The sequence below is a fragment of the Sturnira hondurensis genome, unplaced genomic scaffold (genome assembly GCF_014824575.4).
Source record: "Sturnira hondurensis isolate 20B ecotype Veracruz unplaced genomic scaffold, ASM1482457v3 Scaffold0014854, whole genome shotgun sequence".
Taxonomy (NCBI): Eukaryota; Metazoa; Chordata; class Mammalia; order Chiroptera; family Phyllostomidae; genus Sturnira; species Sturnira hondurensis.
The window spans coordinates 7,051,296-7,065,951 of NW_028087485.1; the positions used below are offsets into that span (position 1 = coordinate 7,051,296).

General features: G+C 43.2%; 1 protein-coding gene across 5 annotated transcripts in view; it reads left to right on the top strand.

Annotated features, from left to right (window-relative positions):
• The window catches only part of SORCS1 (sortilin related VPS10 domain containing receptor 1), a 492,654-nt gene that overhangs the window by 353,588 nt on the left and 124,410 nt on the right, over window positions 1–14,656 (top strand). For all 5 annotated transcript variants that reach the window (XM_037063978.1, XM_037063980.1, XM_037063979.1 and 2 more), the window contains exon 6: window positions 6,442–6,506. In XM_037063978.1, coding sequence (XP_036919873.1) covers window positions 6,442–6,506 — 65 coding nt within the window. The remainder of the gene's footprint in view (window positions 1–6,441; window positions 6,507–14,656) is intronic.

Consider the following 14,656-nt stretch of genomic DNA (forward strand, 5'->3'; position numbering starts at 1 on the left):
GGGATAATAAGGAAACCAGCACTGCAGATGTAAGCAGCAAGTGTAAGAAGCAAAACCATTAATTTTGAAGGGGAGAAAATCGTGGCCACAGAATGGCTTGTCTTGACCAATGTAGGCCTGGTCATTTTAATGCCTGGAGAGACATATTGCTTGTTTCTAAGCCTTGCTCTTTACACTTTCTTATTTATTTTTCTTAAGCACTTTGTGCAGCAAACAGCCTTGCCTCCCACAACCCTCCTAAGCTTTGCTATCCCTTCTTCCTCATGCACTTGGTTGCAGACCTCATATAGCAAACAGTGAGGCTTCTGGCATGGAGTGAAAGGATAATCAAAAGCACGATTTGCTGAGCTTGAAGTTGTTGGCCATTGTGGGTTCTCAGTAACCACTGTTGCATTCAAGAAACAAAGCATCATTTTTATTTGCCTGTTTGTTATCTGGAATAGTTATATATGTTTCTGGGCAACCAGTGGGACAGTATGGAGACCAGAAGAAAGCGTGCTTCTTAAGCTTAAGGTCACAGTTAAAGTGACATTTCGAGGCTGTTTTTTTTTTTTTTCTAGCACATTTCCTATAGATGGACATGAGATCAGACTTCAGGCAAAGCTGCTTTGCTCAGAATAAAAGTCGTAGGTTAGCCAGCACTTCCCTGAGGATGTTTGTCTTGAGAACCTAAGTGTAGAGGCAGGTGAAGGGGCAACCCTTGGCTACAGGAGAGGAGGTCAGGGTCCCCACCACTGGTTCCTGTGGGCACTTTGTTTCCTCCCTCTATAGCTCACGGGGCCCCTTGCTTCTCCGGCTCTGTTTATGGAGAGAGCCTCTGGAACAGGAATGCCCCATCTAGACCAAAATGGAGGAGGGCAGGTGTTTCCAACTCCAGCCTTTGTTCCCCTGAAGATTCCTGCTTGTTCCTCCCTAGGCCATTTGCTGCAAACCAAGGCCTGAATGAAATAGGTGCTGCTCCATCACCCTGTTCATTTTTTAATACTTGTGCTTCCGGTTATCTATATCAGGGCATTTTGTGGCTCCGCAGCATTTATTGAGCACTATATTAAACTGGTATAAATTCAGACAAAATGCCAGGAGAATGATAAACTGTGACATTTCTGAGTTTCTCCGTAGGAAATGTCTACAAGGGCTGCCTTTGGACGACTGCATGTCCCAAGGCCGAGGCAGCATTGCTGACATCACACTGGACTCTTTCAGGGCGGGGCTGTCTTATCTGCATTCTTGACTTTGGTAACCTTTAGATTGATTCAATAAGGGTCCCTACATGTGAATACCAGCTGAAGATGCTGGAAGTGTGGATGCAAGAGACTGGCTTGGTCCTGTTTTCGTCAGCAGAGCTGGATCTAGCACGGCCAGAGAGCCTTCCCCTCACACTTCGGTTGAACAGGGAGGCCTACACATAGACAGATGGGAACACAATTCTTCTCTTCAGCTGTTTATGAACCGGCACACAACTTGCTTCTGGCATCTGTGGCATTTAGCATCCAGTAGGAACCCTTAATGTGATGCACCCAGTGCCCCTGCCTAACCTTTTATTTTGTCTTCTACGGCTCTCCTCTGAACACATTAGATCCGCCCTATGGACGTCACTACTAGATGTCTATGTGGGTCATCGTCTCTCTAACCTAGGACCTTTTTACCTGCTTGAATGCTCGTCTGCCCCCTCCACCTCTTTATCATATTGCCGCATATCCTGGAAGATTCTATCCATTTCTTCTAAAGGCTTCCTTTGCCTTTCTTCTTCCCCAGGTCTCTTATCTGCAAGGGAAAGAACAGCAATCCTCTGTCTACAAAGAGCACCTTGAATATCAGAGCCCTGTCTCATTGAATTACTGTCTCTTTCATTGCTCTAAAGCTCCTAAGGGCAAGGAATCTGTAGCCCTTGTTCTGATCACACAATAGGGCATTGAGATGTTTCGCTGAATAAATAAGTGTTTCTATTTATTCGTGTATGTGATCTTTGGGTTGTTGACTCTTTTTGTCTATTGATTTATGATAATTAATCATTTCTACTAATGGGGCACCATGATATCCCAAGAAGCTTTTATTACCAACATTAATTTTAATTTTGAGATGAGTATTAGTATTCTCCATCTAGCTCCTGAAGTAAGAAAGGGAAAGAAGAGAAGAGAGAAATCGGATGCGTTCCCGAGCCCTTGCTCTGTGCCAGGAATCTGCTAAGTACTGTAAGATGTATCTTCTAGCACAATTTATTTTAGCCTCATTTTGTACATGAAAAGATATCAAAGTACAAAGACGTTAAGTAACTTACCCACCGTCACACACCCAGATAAATTGAGAAAAGCTGATGTGGCTGGTTGTACACTTCTCCTTTACCCCAAAACATTCAAGAAACATTTGGAGAATATTTGTACATGGCACACATGGAAATTCAAAAAAGGTTTCAGCTTGTCTGTGAATACAAGGGGTAGACAGATGAGTCACTGATTGAAACATGGCCTCATTTATGCTATGCAAATGTATGCTCATGGTTCTGGAAGTGTCAAAAGTGAACCAACGTAAGTGGCACCCCTGCTGGGAAGCCTGTTTTCAACTTCACTCATCTGCAGCTGAGCTGTGGACTGTAAGTGTTAACGAGAGAGAAGAGGGTAAGAGGGCTTTCCAGACACAGACATGAGTATGTGCAAAGGCCTGAGACCTGCCTTCCCCTCTGTGAAACTCAGTTCAAGAAGGGAATTTATTCTCCCAGTTACACATAAGGGCAATGTAAAGACAAACAAGATATAGCCACCCTATTCCTTTCTTATACAATTAAAGGAACCTGTACTAATTTTTTTCTCTTGTATTTATGGATAGGTTCTTTCTGAGTCCCAGAAGACCAACTCAATCTATCAGATGTATATATCTGATATATGTGTGTGTGTGTGTGTGTGTATGTTTTAAATATTGACCAGTGTAAAGATGTTATCTATGTGTTTATTGAGGAAATCTTTTTCTCTAGACTCTGGTAAGCATAAATATTTTACCAATAAAAATGAGCACTGCCTGTTTTGGAGCCCAGAGAAGTAAGAGAAGCATTTCTGCAGAGAGACCCAGCAGACCATGATGAACCATGACAGGGACATGGTGACAGGGATGTGCTTGTTTCTAGGGCAATCTGGAAGCATCCAGCAAAGGCGCCCAGCCCTTGGTGCTCCCTACCGGAAGTCAGACTTCCTGGCGAGAGATACTTGAAACAGTACTTGAAATCTCAGTCGGAAAATACGATCAACAGAACATTTTGGATTAAACTTGATGTTTATTTGCTTTTCTTTGATTTATTATCATTTTAAGCATTATTGAAGTTTAATTGATGAGCAGAATTATATTGAAAGCATATAATGTGATAATTTGGTGTATGTGTATGTTGTGAAAGGATTTTCACAACTGAGTTAACACACCCCTCACCTCACGTAATTACTTTTTTGGGTGTGCTTGAGAACTCATAACATCTACTCTCTTAGCAAACTGCAATTAAAAAAACAGCATTATCAGCTGTAGTCACCATGTTATTATGCATTAGATTCTCAGATCTTACTCATTTTATAAAAGAAACTTGGTACCCTTTTACCATCCTCTCCCCATTTTCCCCTTCCCCTGGCCACCATCTGTCATCATCGGCAAGTATAACAGTTGGTCTTAAAATGCACAGAAAACCACCAGACTCCACAGTTCCAGCCAGTATGTATAAATGGGCTAGAGAATGACAGGCTGTGGTTCAGCGGTAGCAAAGCGCTTCCGTAAGATGCCTGGTCAATGACAGGGCCGTTGAAACCAGCACCTGTGCAGACATTTCACACTGTCTGGTGTCTGCTCTTGAGAATGCACCAGTGCCACGGAGGACAAGCAGCAATAATTCTTTACAGCCTGTGACTGCAGATCTGGAGGTACTCCCAGACTGCGAGAAAGGGGTGAGCACATCAGCAAATAAAAGTGATTGGAAACCCTGTGGTTCTACTTTAAAGTTTTATTTTGCTGTTGCAGTTGTTTTACTACAGGTGAACAGAAATTCAGGCAGGGTTGGGAGTTGGTTAGGCACAGCAGAAACAAAGGATTCTGTTCTGTCCATGCACCTTTTCGTTAGTTAAAAAGAAGGAAAAGTTCCTTGGAACAACAGTTTCTGCCTTTAGAGATAACAAAAGATCTTAAGAGACTACTGCTTTCATTGATTTGGGGCCGTGAGCAGCTGAAACGATGCAACTGGATGCAGATTAATTGTTTTGCCTCTCATGGACACTAACCATTAACCAAGCAGACAGCTTTGCATGCTAGTTTCAACATCACCTCTCTGGGCTGCCAGTCTTTTCCTGGGAATAATAGGTGCTATTCATTTCAAGGGAGACACTCACACAGCAGGCAAAGTAGAAGGTGAACAGCATGTAACTTACCCAGTGGTTATTTGAAAAAGCAGTCAACTCTTGAGGTTTCTAGTTTTAGGGTTGTGGGGGAGTTGTTTGCTTTTTAATGCTCTGACCTTGTCAGAAGAAGTCATTTGTGATTCCAGCAGTGCTTCCGCATGGGAAGTGGGGAGCCCCTGTCCCTGGACCAGCAGTCACTGCAGTATTAACCTAAGTGGTGGTGAAAGTGTTACTGCCTGCCTGCGTTCTGATTCTGATGATGTGAAATATCCAAGTGCATGCCCCTGTCTCTTTGGGGGAAATTGTAAACCCTTATTAGGACATTTCTGCTTTCTCAGAGAAGAAAGCAGGGTTTAATGTTTGAGTGTAGCCTGAATTCCAGGCCATCTATCAATCAGACAGAACTTACTGACAGAGATAATAAGGCCTTAAGGAGACTCATTTAAAAAAAATGAAGAAAAACTAAGCTATCTAGGTTTCTGTCTTTGAGCTGGGAAAATGAGTTCAAGTAAGAAGAGTTTTGAGAATGACCTTAGGACAATGATTAATTTATTTATCTCAAAGAGCTAACAGACCATTTATATACTCACCCTTCCTCCCTCTATTCCTTTCTTTATTCCTGCTCTCCCTCTTCCCTTTCTTCTTCATCCCTTCATTTATTTATCCCTTACTTCTTTCATTCAACATTTAACTATTATAGCTCAAGCACTATGTACAGAGAAACATCTCCACGCAGTTTGGGTGTCTCTGTGTGTGCATGGTGGGGAAGAAGCTGCTTTTATTTGGGGAAACACACAAAAGTCATTTTAACAAACTGTTATAGGATTTATAAAAACACATATTTTCTGGTAGAAGGAGAATGATTTTCCTGGAGTAACTGGGAAGTAAGCAATGTGGGAAGTGACTGTCAGCTGGGTCATCAAGTAAGAATCAAAGAAAAATCAGGTGAAACTGGAGAAGAGCACTGCCAGCTGAAGCAGAAACTTCCCCAGGCTTACTGAGGGGTAGGAAGCAAATGGGCACTGTTGGGGAATCACAGATCTTCCAGTTGTCAGGAGGTGGGGCAGCAAAAGTGAAACCCATCTAGCAAAAGGGGGCCCCCTATCGGGGCCCACCCGATAGGCCTGGGGTGCCACCCTGAACCCTGACTGTAGGGAGTGTTTTTATATATTTGCATTTTCTCACCTGGATTTGATGGCTCCGCTGAGTGGCTCAGGGCAGGCAGAGGCACTACTTTTGAAGCATGTGATTATTTCCATGAAAAAAAAGAAGCAAATGAAATGAAAGTTCTGCAAATCCCAATGAAAGCAAATTATAGACGGTCCCAGGTTTAATTCATCTTCCTGTACAGAAGTCTTAGAGAGAGAGAGTATGATCGCCCACATTATTTATGTAACAGAATTATTATTTTCTATTTAACATGACTCTCTGTAAGAAGAGAGTATTATACACTACATAATGCATGCCTCCAAGGTGTTTTAAATAGACTTTTATTCTATTTACACATACCACTTCAGACATCACTGTATTTTCCCCTAACACTGGTTCAACAATACAGAGAATGGTCCTTTTTGCTGCACTGGCCACTGCACAGCAGTTCTTTGGGCTGCTTGAGTCCCCGTAGCACAAAGGGTAGCAGTAGATAGTTCTGCAAATTCTAAATGAGAGAATCAATCAGATCAGTTGGCTATGCAATCGCTATTCAGGTCACCCCAGTAGAACCACTCGCCTTGCATCTGCCCAATAAGTCTGGAAAGTTTAATATACCTTTCGTGAGATTGTTGCAGGAGAGCACACGCCATGCGTGGACTTATTTGAAAGGGTGAGCTAATAACACACAGTATCTTTGCTAGAATCGAGCCTGGCCTTCACCAAATAAAGGTTTCATTATTGTTTTTATGCGAAGTGGAAATTTTGCTGTCAGGCTTTATAAATAAATGCAATAGATGTGTTTCCAGGAGGGTGGCTTTTGAAGCCTGTGGACATGAATAGTGTGTGGGCTTAGCTGCGTTGCTCTGAGGCACGCGTGAAGTCACTGGGGCTGATGTTCCTTTTCATGTTTCTTCACCTTTTTCAGGTCTATGATGGGATCAAACAAGGAGCCAGATCTCGTGCATCTCGAGGCCAGAACAGTGGACGGTCGTAAGTACATCCAGCTTTCCGTGATGTTCACAGTAATGTCAGTTTCATAACTACGCCTGTGTTCAGGAAGGTCATTGGCAATGATCCAAGTCATTTGGACATAAGGACTTTTCCTTTTCTTAGTAATTCAGCATTGTCTTAATGATTTTTGACAACTATCCTTCAGTCAAGATGTTTTTCTTTCCAGATAATGAGAACACTGGAAATTCCGTATTTCTACCATGTTTTGTTCTGGTGCTGCTGTTGTGTTTTGATTGGTTTTTCCAGTGTCCTTATTTTATCAGGGGACATCCAGGCAATGCCTCCCTGTCTCATTTGGAGAAACAGAAAGCGCTTAGGACGCACAGATGAGGAGAGAATCATCCTGCGTGTCCCCACAATAAGCATCAGGAGGGGACAGTCTGCTGAGTCAGCTGGGCCACCTCCAGGAAAGGAGTAGAGTTCATATGGAGACTGTAGCATTAGGCACATGACATAGAGGAAAGTGAGGTGCAAATCCGGAATCTAAACCATGTCTGAACAAATCGAAAGTCTGCTCACTATTGTGTGACCTGGAAAGCTCCTTATGCCTTAAGCTCTCTTTAGGCTCTGTATGGCTTAGCATCTTCACTTTAGATTAAATAAGTCGACAATAATGTGCCCTGTAGTAACTGACATCTACTGACCACTTACCCTGCACCAAGAATTGTGCTGAGCACTTTATATACATTGTCACAAGGAGTCCTCACAATCTGTAGGTTGCCATTCCCCTTTTGCAGACGAGCAAACCACGTCAAAGAAAGTATCTTTTTAAAGATTTTATTTATTTATTTTTAAAGAGAGGGAAAGGGAAGGAGAAAGTGAAGGGAAGAAGCATCAGCGTGTGGTTGTGCCTCTCACGCGCCCCATACTGGGGACCTGGCCCGCAACCCAGGCATGTGTCCTGACTGGGAATTGAACCGGTGGTTTGCAGGCCCACACTCAATCCACTCAGCCACACCAGCCAGGGCAGAAAATTTAAATAAGACATATAAACAGCAATAACAGACGTTTTCCTTTCCTTTTTTGGTCCTGAGGATCTCCACAAGGTCTAAGAGTTGACCAGGACCCACGAGACCTAAAAGTGGACACTAAAGGTGAAAATGACAAAGGCGAAAGGAAAGTGTATAAGAAAAAGGGATGAGGAGAAAAAAGATGGGGGGAAAAGAGGTCCCATGTGCAGAGAACAGAGAGAGAATGGACTGTCCACAGTTCCCACAGAGCAGTGACTGTTAGAGGTTGCCCAGCACTGAGCCAGAGAATGATCATCTAATTATTGAGATCGTCCCAGTTTCAGTATCAAAAATGTCCCTCACAACTCACAAGCGTCATCACCTCTGGCACTTGTGCTTGTTGACCGGTCCTCAGCTCTTCTGAACACAAAGGCCACCATACGTGCACTTTACCAGCTGACAACTGGAGGTCACTGGTTACCCTGTGGCCCAGACCCTTCAGAAATAGACAGGTGCTTCGCTGCTGTGCCCACACCATGGGACCTTTCATCTCTAGAGGCTTTGCTTCCTGTTTGGAGAATGAATATGTTCTTTGGCAGAATCAGTGGAAGGATAGGTCGGGGTCCAAACTGGCCATTGCCTGCCTCATGCCCTGCGCTGTGCCCCGTGCAGAATGAGCTCAACAGCAGAGCTTCTATCCCACCTCTCCAGTGCCTTGGAGCTGATTATGTCCTCTTGGATCCCAAGGTCTGCTTCTTACTACACCATAGCCCGCACAGTCTTTTCCTAAGGTAAAAGCAATCACGATCTGTTTAGAGCTTTGATTTCCTTGCCTTTGTTCTGGGGATAAAGAGCAAAGTTTTCACCTTAACCTGTAGCTCCAGCATAAGTAGGTGCCTGTCCATTTCCTCAGAGCCATCTCACTCTGTCCTCTCCTCTTTCCTTACCTGCAGGCCCTTGAGTTTACTTTTAATTATTGAAACATAGAGGGTTCTAAGACTTAGTTTAAGGCCTCGATACCTGCTGTTTCCTCTGCCTGGAATATTCGCTTCCTCTTCTCCAATTAATTCAGTGTAATTAATCATTGTGAGTGGTTCAGATTTCAGGCTAAGCGTCCAATTCTTTTTTTTTTTTATTTTTCATTTTGAAATAATTTTGAGTTGTTCTGAAGGTTGTGGGTTATTGTTAAGCTGAAATAATTTTAGACTCACGTAAAATATAGTAAAGCTCCCCTCTACTTTTCACCCAGCTTTCCCCAAAGATAGCATCCAATACAACCGTAGAATCATAACAAAATCCGGGAAAGGATCATTTCTTAGGGGAGGTCTTTCTTGAACTTCCATTGTAAACCAGTTTCTCAGTCTCTTTGCTTTCATCCTATTCTATGATTTTTGTTTATTGTGCTCATCTCAGTTTGAAATTACACATTCTATTCACCTGATTACTTTATCACAGCGTTTTCTCTCCCCCAGTCAGTGCTGTGGGTGCAGGAGCCATGTGTACCTTTGTTCAATAGTCTGTCTGCAGCCCATACCACAGTACCCACATACATTGGAGATGCAGCGTAATGCCTATTTGTTCAATGAATAAATGCATACTTGGCCAAGTGTCAGGGTTACCAGCTGGCTGCCTAACATCACTCACAGGGTTGCCTGAAACTTATGGAGCGATGCATCTCAAACTTTAACATGCATAGGACCCACCTGGCAATCTTGTTAAAATGTAAATTCTGATTCAGGAGGGACCCAAGAGTCTGCATTCCTAACAAGCTCCAAGGTGAAGCCGATGATGCTGGCCTGTGGAATGTGCTTAGGGTCAGAAAGTCTCATACTAAAAACCAATAAAAGAGCTTTAGGGGCTGTCTCCCATGACTACACCCTGTGTTTGAAAAGCTCTGGATGGACTTGGCAACCTCCTAGATTGCTTTTATTTGGAGCTGCTGCTTTCTGGCCTGTGGCGTGTAATGCACATAACCCCATATCCTGAAAACAGCAAAGCCGTCTCTTTCCTTCGTCTGCACTTTTTTCCCACCCATCATTATTCCTATGTTCCCCGAAGGCATGGAGGTTGATCATGCCCAACTGTCATCTCAGGCTCAGCTTACACAAGGCATGAAATGTATCAGTTCTAATTTTATTTATTTTATTTTACTTTTTTGCAAAGGCAGCCTCTTCAGAAACTATCCAAGAGTGAAAATTCAATAAAGGGATTTAATTTGAAAAGTTATCCCTGTCAAAACAAAGCAGAAAAAGAAATCACCTGCCGATTGAAGTAAAGGATCTAGGTGCAACACCTGACCTGAGTGAAAAAAATTGAGGTTTTCCACAGCATCACGTCCTCCTTCCTTCTCTCTTCCTCTCTCCTCCCCTCCCTCTCTCTCTTTCTCTCAATCTGTCTCTCCAACACAGCAATCAGGGCTCCAAGGAAAAGAAACAGAGAGGAGGAGGAGGAGGAGGAAAGGAATGAATTTAGAGAGCTCAGTATACAGAAAAGGGTTAGCAAATATAGGTGAGAATGTACAGGTATTTCAAAATTAGACTCCGGGCTGTTCAGTTGCCCCAAGAATCTCCATATTTAAACATTATCTCTGTCCCCATCCCCTGATTGAAATCTCTCTTGTTTCTCTAACTCTTCACTATTATTTAGTATAAAGGTTAACTATATGGAATCCATTGTTTATATTCTAGGTCATATATCTTGTAGAAAATATGCCAAAATAATATATAATATGAACAGGTTTTATTTCTCTGACTTTTATGGGTTTAGGAACTTTATATCCAAGGCACTGAGACGTTTGACAGAGGAAAAATCCCTCACTAACTCATTTGGCTTATCCCTGTGGGATGGGTTGCAAATGCTTATCTGGATTTGTTATTCAAAGTTTAGTTTTAGTCTCATATCAAATCTCCCGAGATGGCATTTTGTAATTACTGCCTGTTTCATTTGAAGTCTCATATTGAGGGGTGGTGACCTCTGGGAAGCTTTAGCTCTTTGAGGGGCTATGACTGGCATAGATGTCTCTTGCCAGTTGTGCTGTGAAGCCTGGATGTATTGTAGTTTGTAATCGTCACAAGGATGCTGTTCTTTCCGCATTAACTCCCTTTGGGAGGCGAGCTGAAGAGAGCAACCTCAGTTACGATCAATCACTGCAGGCATTATTGGGAAATTTTAAGCATATTTATTGAATGTGGCACTTGTTATTGGCCCCAACATGCAGCTGAGGACAGATTGACAGGTCCTTGTCCAGGAAACGAAGTTTTAATGTTTACAGATCACATGTGTGTGTGAATGTGTGTGAATGTGTACACAACCATGCATTGTGCATTAAAACTGCTACCCAGTACATCAAAACAGTAAAAAAGAAACCTACATTCATTCCATTGACTTACCTAATATAGGCACATTTGTGTACATGCATGTAATGTACATAGATAGTGACAGAGAAAATAGTGATCAAACTGATTAAAAGCTTTGTAAAAAAATTGTGTCTTATTTAATGTTGGTTCTGTGTAGAAACTGTAACTCAGAGCCTGACACATTTAATGGTTATTGATTTAATAAATATATTTGTGTTCATTGATGAACATTAACTACATAGGCATGGGTTTTTAAAAATAAAGCAGGGCCTTTAGCCATAGGGTCTGGGGAGATATGTGGGGCTAGTGAATGGGCATAAAAATTCACCAACTCCCTGAAATTTTGTGCCACATATTGTGTGTGTGCGTGTGTGTCTGACTTTGGAGGAAAAGAACACAACTTTTACCAGAGTTCCTCCCATGGCAATCACATACGGATGTCTAGTTTTATACTTACGCTCGTCTGTACACATCACCTTGTAAGAGGACCTGTACTACCAAGTGGGACCTTTCTCCCTTCTCGAAAGGAAAGGTCAGACTGATGCCTTGATTGTTTCCATACTGGTGGCAGGTGGCATGTGTTCCAGGGGAGCAGGGACAGAAGACAGAGGACAGTCACTGGCCTCAGGGTCTATTTACATGAGTAAGTAACCTGGCAACAACTTGCCCAAGGCCTTCAGCTCTTTCACTGGGGAAAACAACCATGGCCCTTTAGCCAGCTGTGAAAATGACTGCTTTAAACTCTTCCTGAAAGGAATCTCAAAAGAGAATTTCACAAGCTGAAATCCAAGGACTCTTGCACCTGCATGTAACCATCATCCCACTAATGCTGGTCTCAGGTGAGAACCAGACACCTCATGTCTGCTTCCACTTTCCAGCCTTCCCGGCTGGTGTCTGCACACAGGGACAGCAGATGTATCAGGACCTGGACGGGGCAAGCACTGCCAAAATGGACACGGTGGGGAGGCCATCGGCCCCTCACTTCTCATCAATCCTCAAGGGATGAGCGAAGGGGTGTTTTGAGTTTTTACTCTAAGCATGAACTACTTTTATAACAACAAGAGTAGCAACGAGTAAAAAGGAGAAGCAGTACTCAAGTGTATCCAGGGCTGACACAGATAAATGTGTGTGTGCATACACATACGTGTGTACTCACAAATGTCCATGTCATAAAACGGTTACACCCAATGCAGTGCGAGTGAATACAATAGCAAGTTAAGTCTTGTCATGTCAGCACATGTAAATTTAGCCACTTCATGGGGAGTCCCTACATAGATCGTCACTATACAGGCAACTAGGATTTAGTCGGTCACTATCTTGTTAATACATACATAGACATTTGGCTGTTTCAGACAGTGCTGACACGCTACACAGACACACAGGCTCCTTATTCTGTTAGTGAGCATTCAAACGCACGCAAGTAGCAAGCACTGCAGAAAAAGAAGCTGCCGAAAACCTGGGTTTCGAAGCTGGGTTTGAGAGTGTGTGTTTTAAAGCTCTGTAGGTGTTGTTGCATTGCCTTCTGAAATAGCTGCGGCAGGGTGAGCTCTCTCAAGATGAGAGTGTCAGTGCTGGCAAGCCCTCTGTCACCCGGGACATCATGACAGATTTTTTTTAAACATAATCTGTCTATGAGCAAAATGCATGGCATTATCCTCATTGTTTTAATTTGCATGTATTGAATTTGGAGTAAGGTTAAGAAATTTTTTTCGTGGCTATTTGTATCTCCCCTCCAGCGAACCTTCCAAAGATATCAAATCTCTTAAATGTTCTGCATAAGATTGACACTTTGGCATTTATGTAAAAATTGAAAAATACCAAAGCTGCCACCCCCACCACAGCCATCAGTAAGTGCAAAATGACAATATTAGACCACACATTTCATAGCCAGCACACATTAGACCACACATTTCAAAGCCATTACTTTCTCTTTCAGTCATTAATTTATTCTTAGCTTCTAGAGGCGAGGTAGTCCAGGGGCACCTTGGCACTTGGCTTTTCTCTCTGGCAATGCCCTTCAACCCCATTTCTCATACTGCGAAAGTCTCTAGGTTTCAGCTACTCCTGATTTCCACTTGGCCTCTCTGACTGAGTAGCCTAGATACAACTCTGAAAACCAGCCGGAAAGGCATGAAAAAAGGCAACTCTGGCCTCCACACCCACCAGTGGAAAACCAGAGAGAGACATTGCACGCACAGGCTCAGCAGGGCAGCTCTCAAGGCTGGGTATCTGTACCAGCATGTGCTCTCTCCCCGACACCCTGTGTGTCCACCATCTGTGCGGAGATCTGTGCCCTTGTGTCCCATCCTGAGGGCAGAGGACAGAGGTGCCCAAGAGAACTTGTCATTCCCTGGACGTAACTTCGGGATGGAGGTGTAGGTTTCTGAAGCCCCAGGACACAGCAGCACCAGCCCACACAATGGGTGTGTGTGGGGTGTGTGTGTGTGTGTGTGTGTGTGAGCATCCAGGTGTTTGTACATGCCTAATGCTTCTGACTTCTGCTCTAAAAAGAAAAACATGAAAACAAGAACAGCCTCATAAAGCTTGTGGCACTCAGACATGTCCTTCCTTTGCCCTGCGTGGTCCCAGGCACCAGTGACGCTACTACTATGCATTATATTCCTATTATTTGACTGGAGATGCTGTAAGGGATACTTTTCAGCTGTATGACTTACAATGCCAACTCTGGGAAATAGGCCCTGTTGTTACTGCGCTCATTTTAACTATGAGGAAAATGTAGCCTACAATGATTAAGTATTTTTGCCACTGCTTTGGGGCTAGGATCTGAAGCCATGTGTGGCTCACTCCAGACCTATTATTCATTCATCCAGTAAATATTGTTCGACATGCGTGCGGCAGTGGGAGCTCTTCTGGCATGAATGACGGATAGTAGGGGGCGTTGCAAAGCCCCTGCTCTCATAGAGTTTACCCTTTACTTGGGGGCGGGGAGGGACAGATTGTAAGCAAATGCATAGTGTCGGGTGGTGATAAGTTTTAGGAAGAAAAATAAAAGCAGAGGAATCTCTGATAAGGTGAAATTTGCTACTTTAGCCAAGTCCTTATGGAAGTGAGGGAAAGCACTCTGTGTCTGCCTGGTGGAAGAACATTCCAGGCAGATGGAACAGCACGTGTGAAGGGTATGGAGTATGGGCACACTTGGCATGGTTGAGGTATAGCAGGCAAGCAGGGTGGCTACAATATAGAGAGGGCAGGGAAATGTGTCATTTGTCTTTGTTTATTCCACTGTGGAAGGCAAGGATTGCACCTTATGGATCTTTGCTGAACAGCTACCACAGTCTAAGTACAATACTCAGTGTCGAAGGCAATAGAAAGAGAAAGTTACGGAGTTAATAGATAGTGAAATGAATCTACTCATGTTTCTCAGAGGCAGTCCCTTGAACTGACTCTTTGTCCTCGAATCCATCACGTGATACGTGAACACATCTAAGTAAATGTTGTACATCCCTCCCTCAAAAAACCCTGGGGAAGGAATTCTGTGTATTTTCTTGCCAGAGCACAAAACCGCTTTCAGAATCTTCCTTCTCTCCCTCCCTCCTTTCCACTTGTGTCCATTCATGCTCTCCTTCCTTCTTTCTCATTGCTCATCCTTCTCGCTCCCCTTCTGTCTGTCCTCCCACCTCTTTTTCTCTGTAAACTTAATATGGAAAATTATTGGAACAAATGCACTTCTCAGTTTTTCATGGCTGGGTGTGACCTGATGGATCACTTCACACCTTTCCCCCTTTTTGTAATAACGAACATTTTGTGTTTCTTTTTTTTTTAATATTTTATTTATTTATTTATTTACTTGCTTACTTATTTA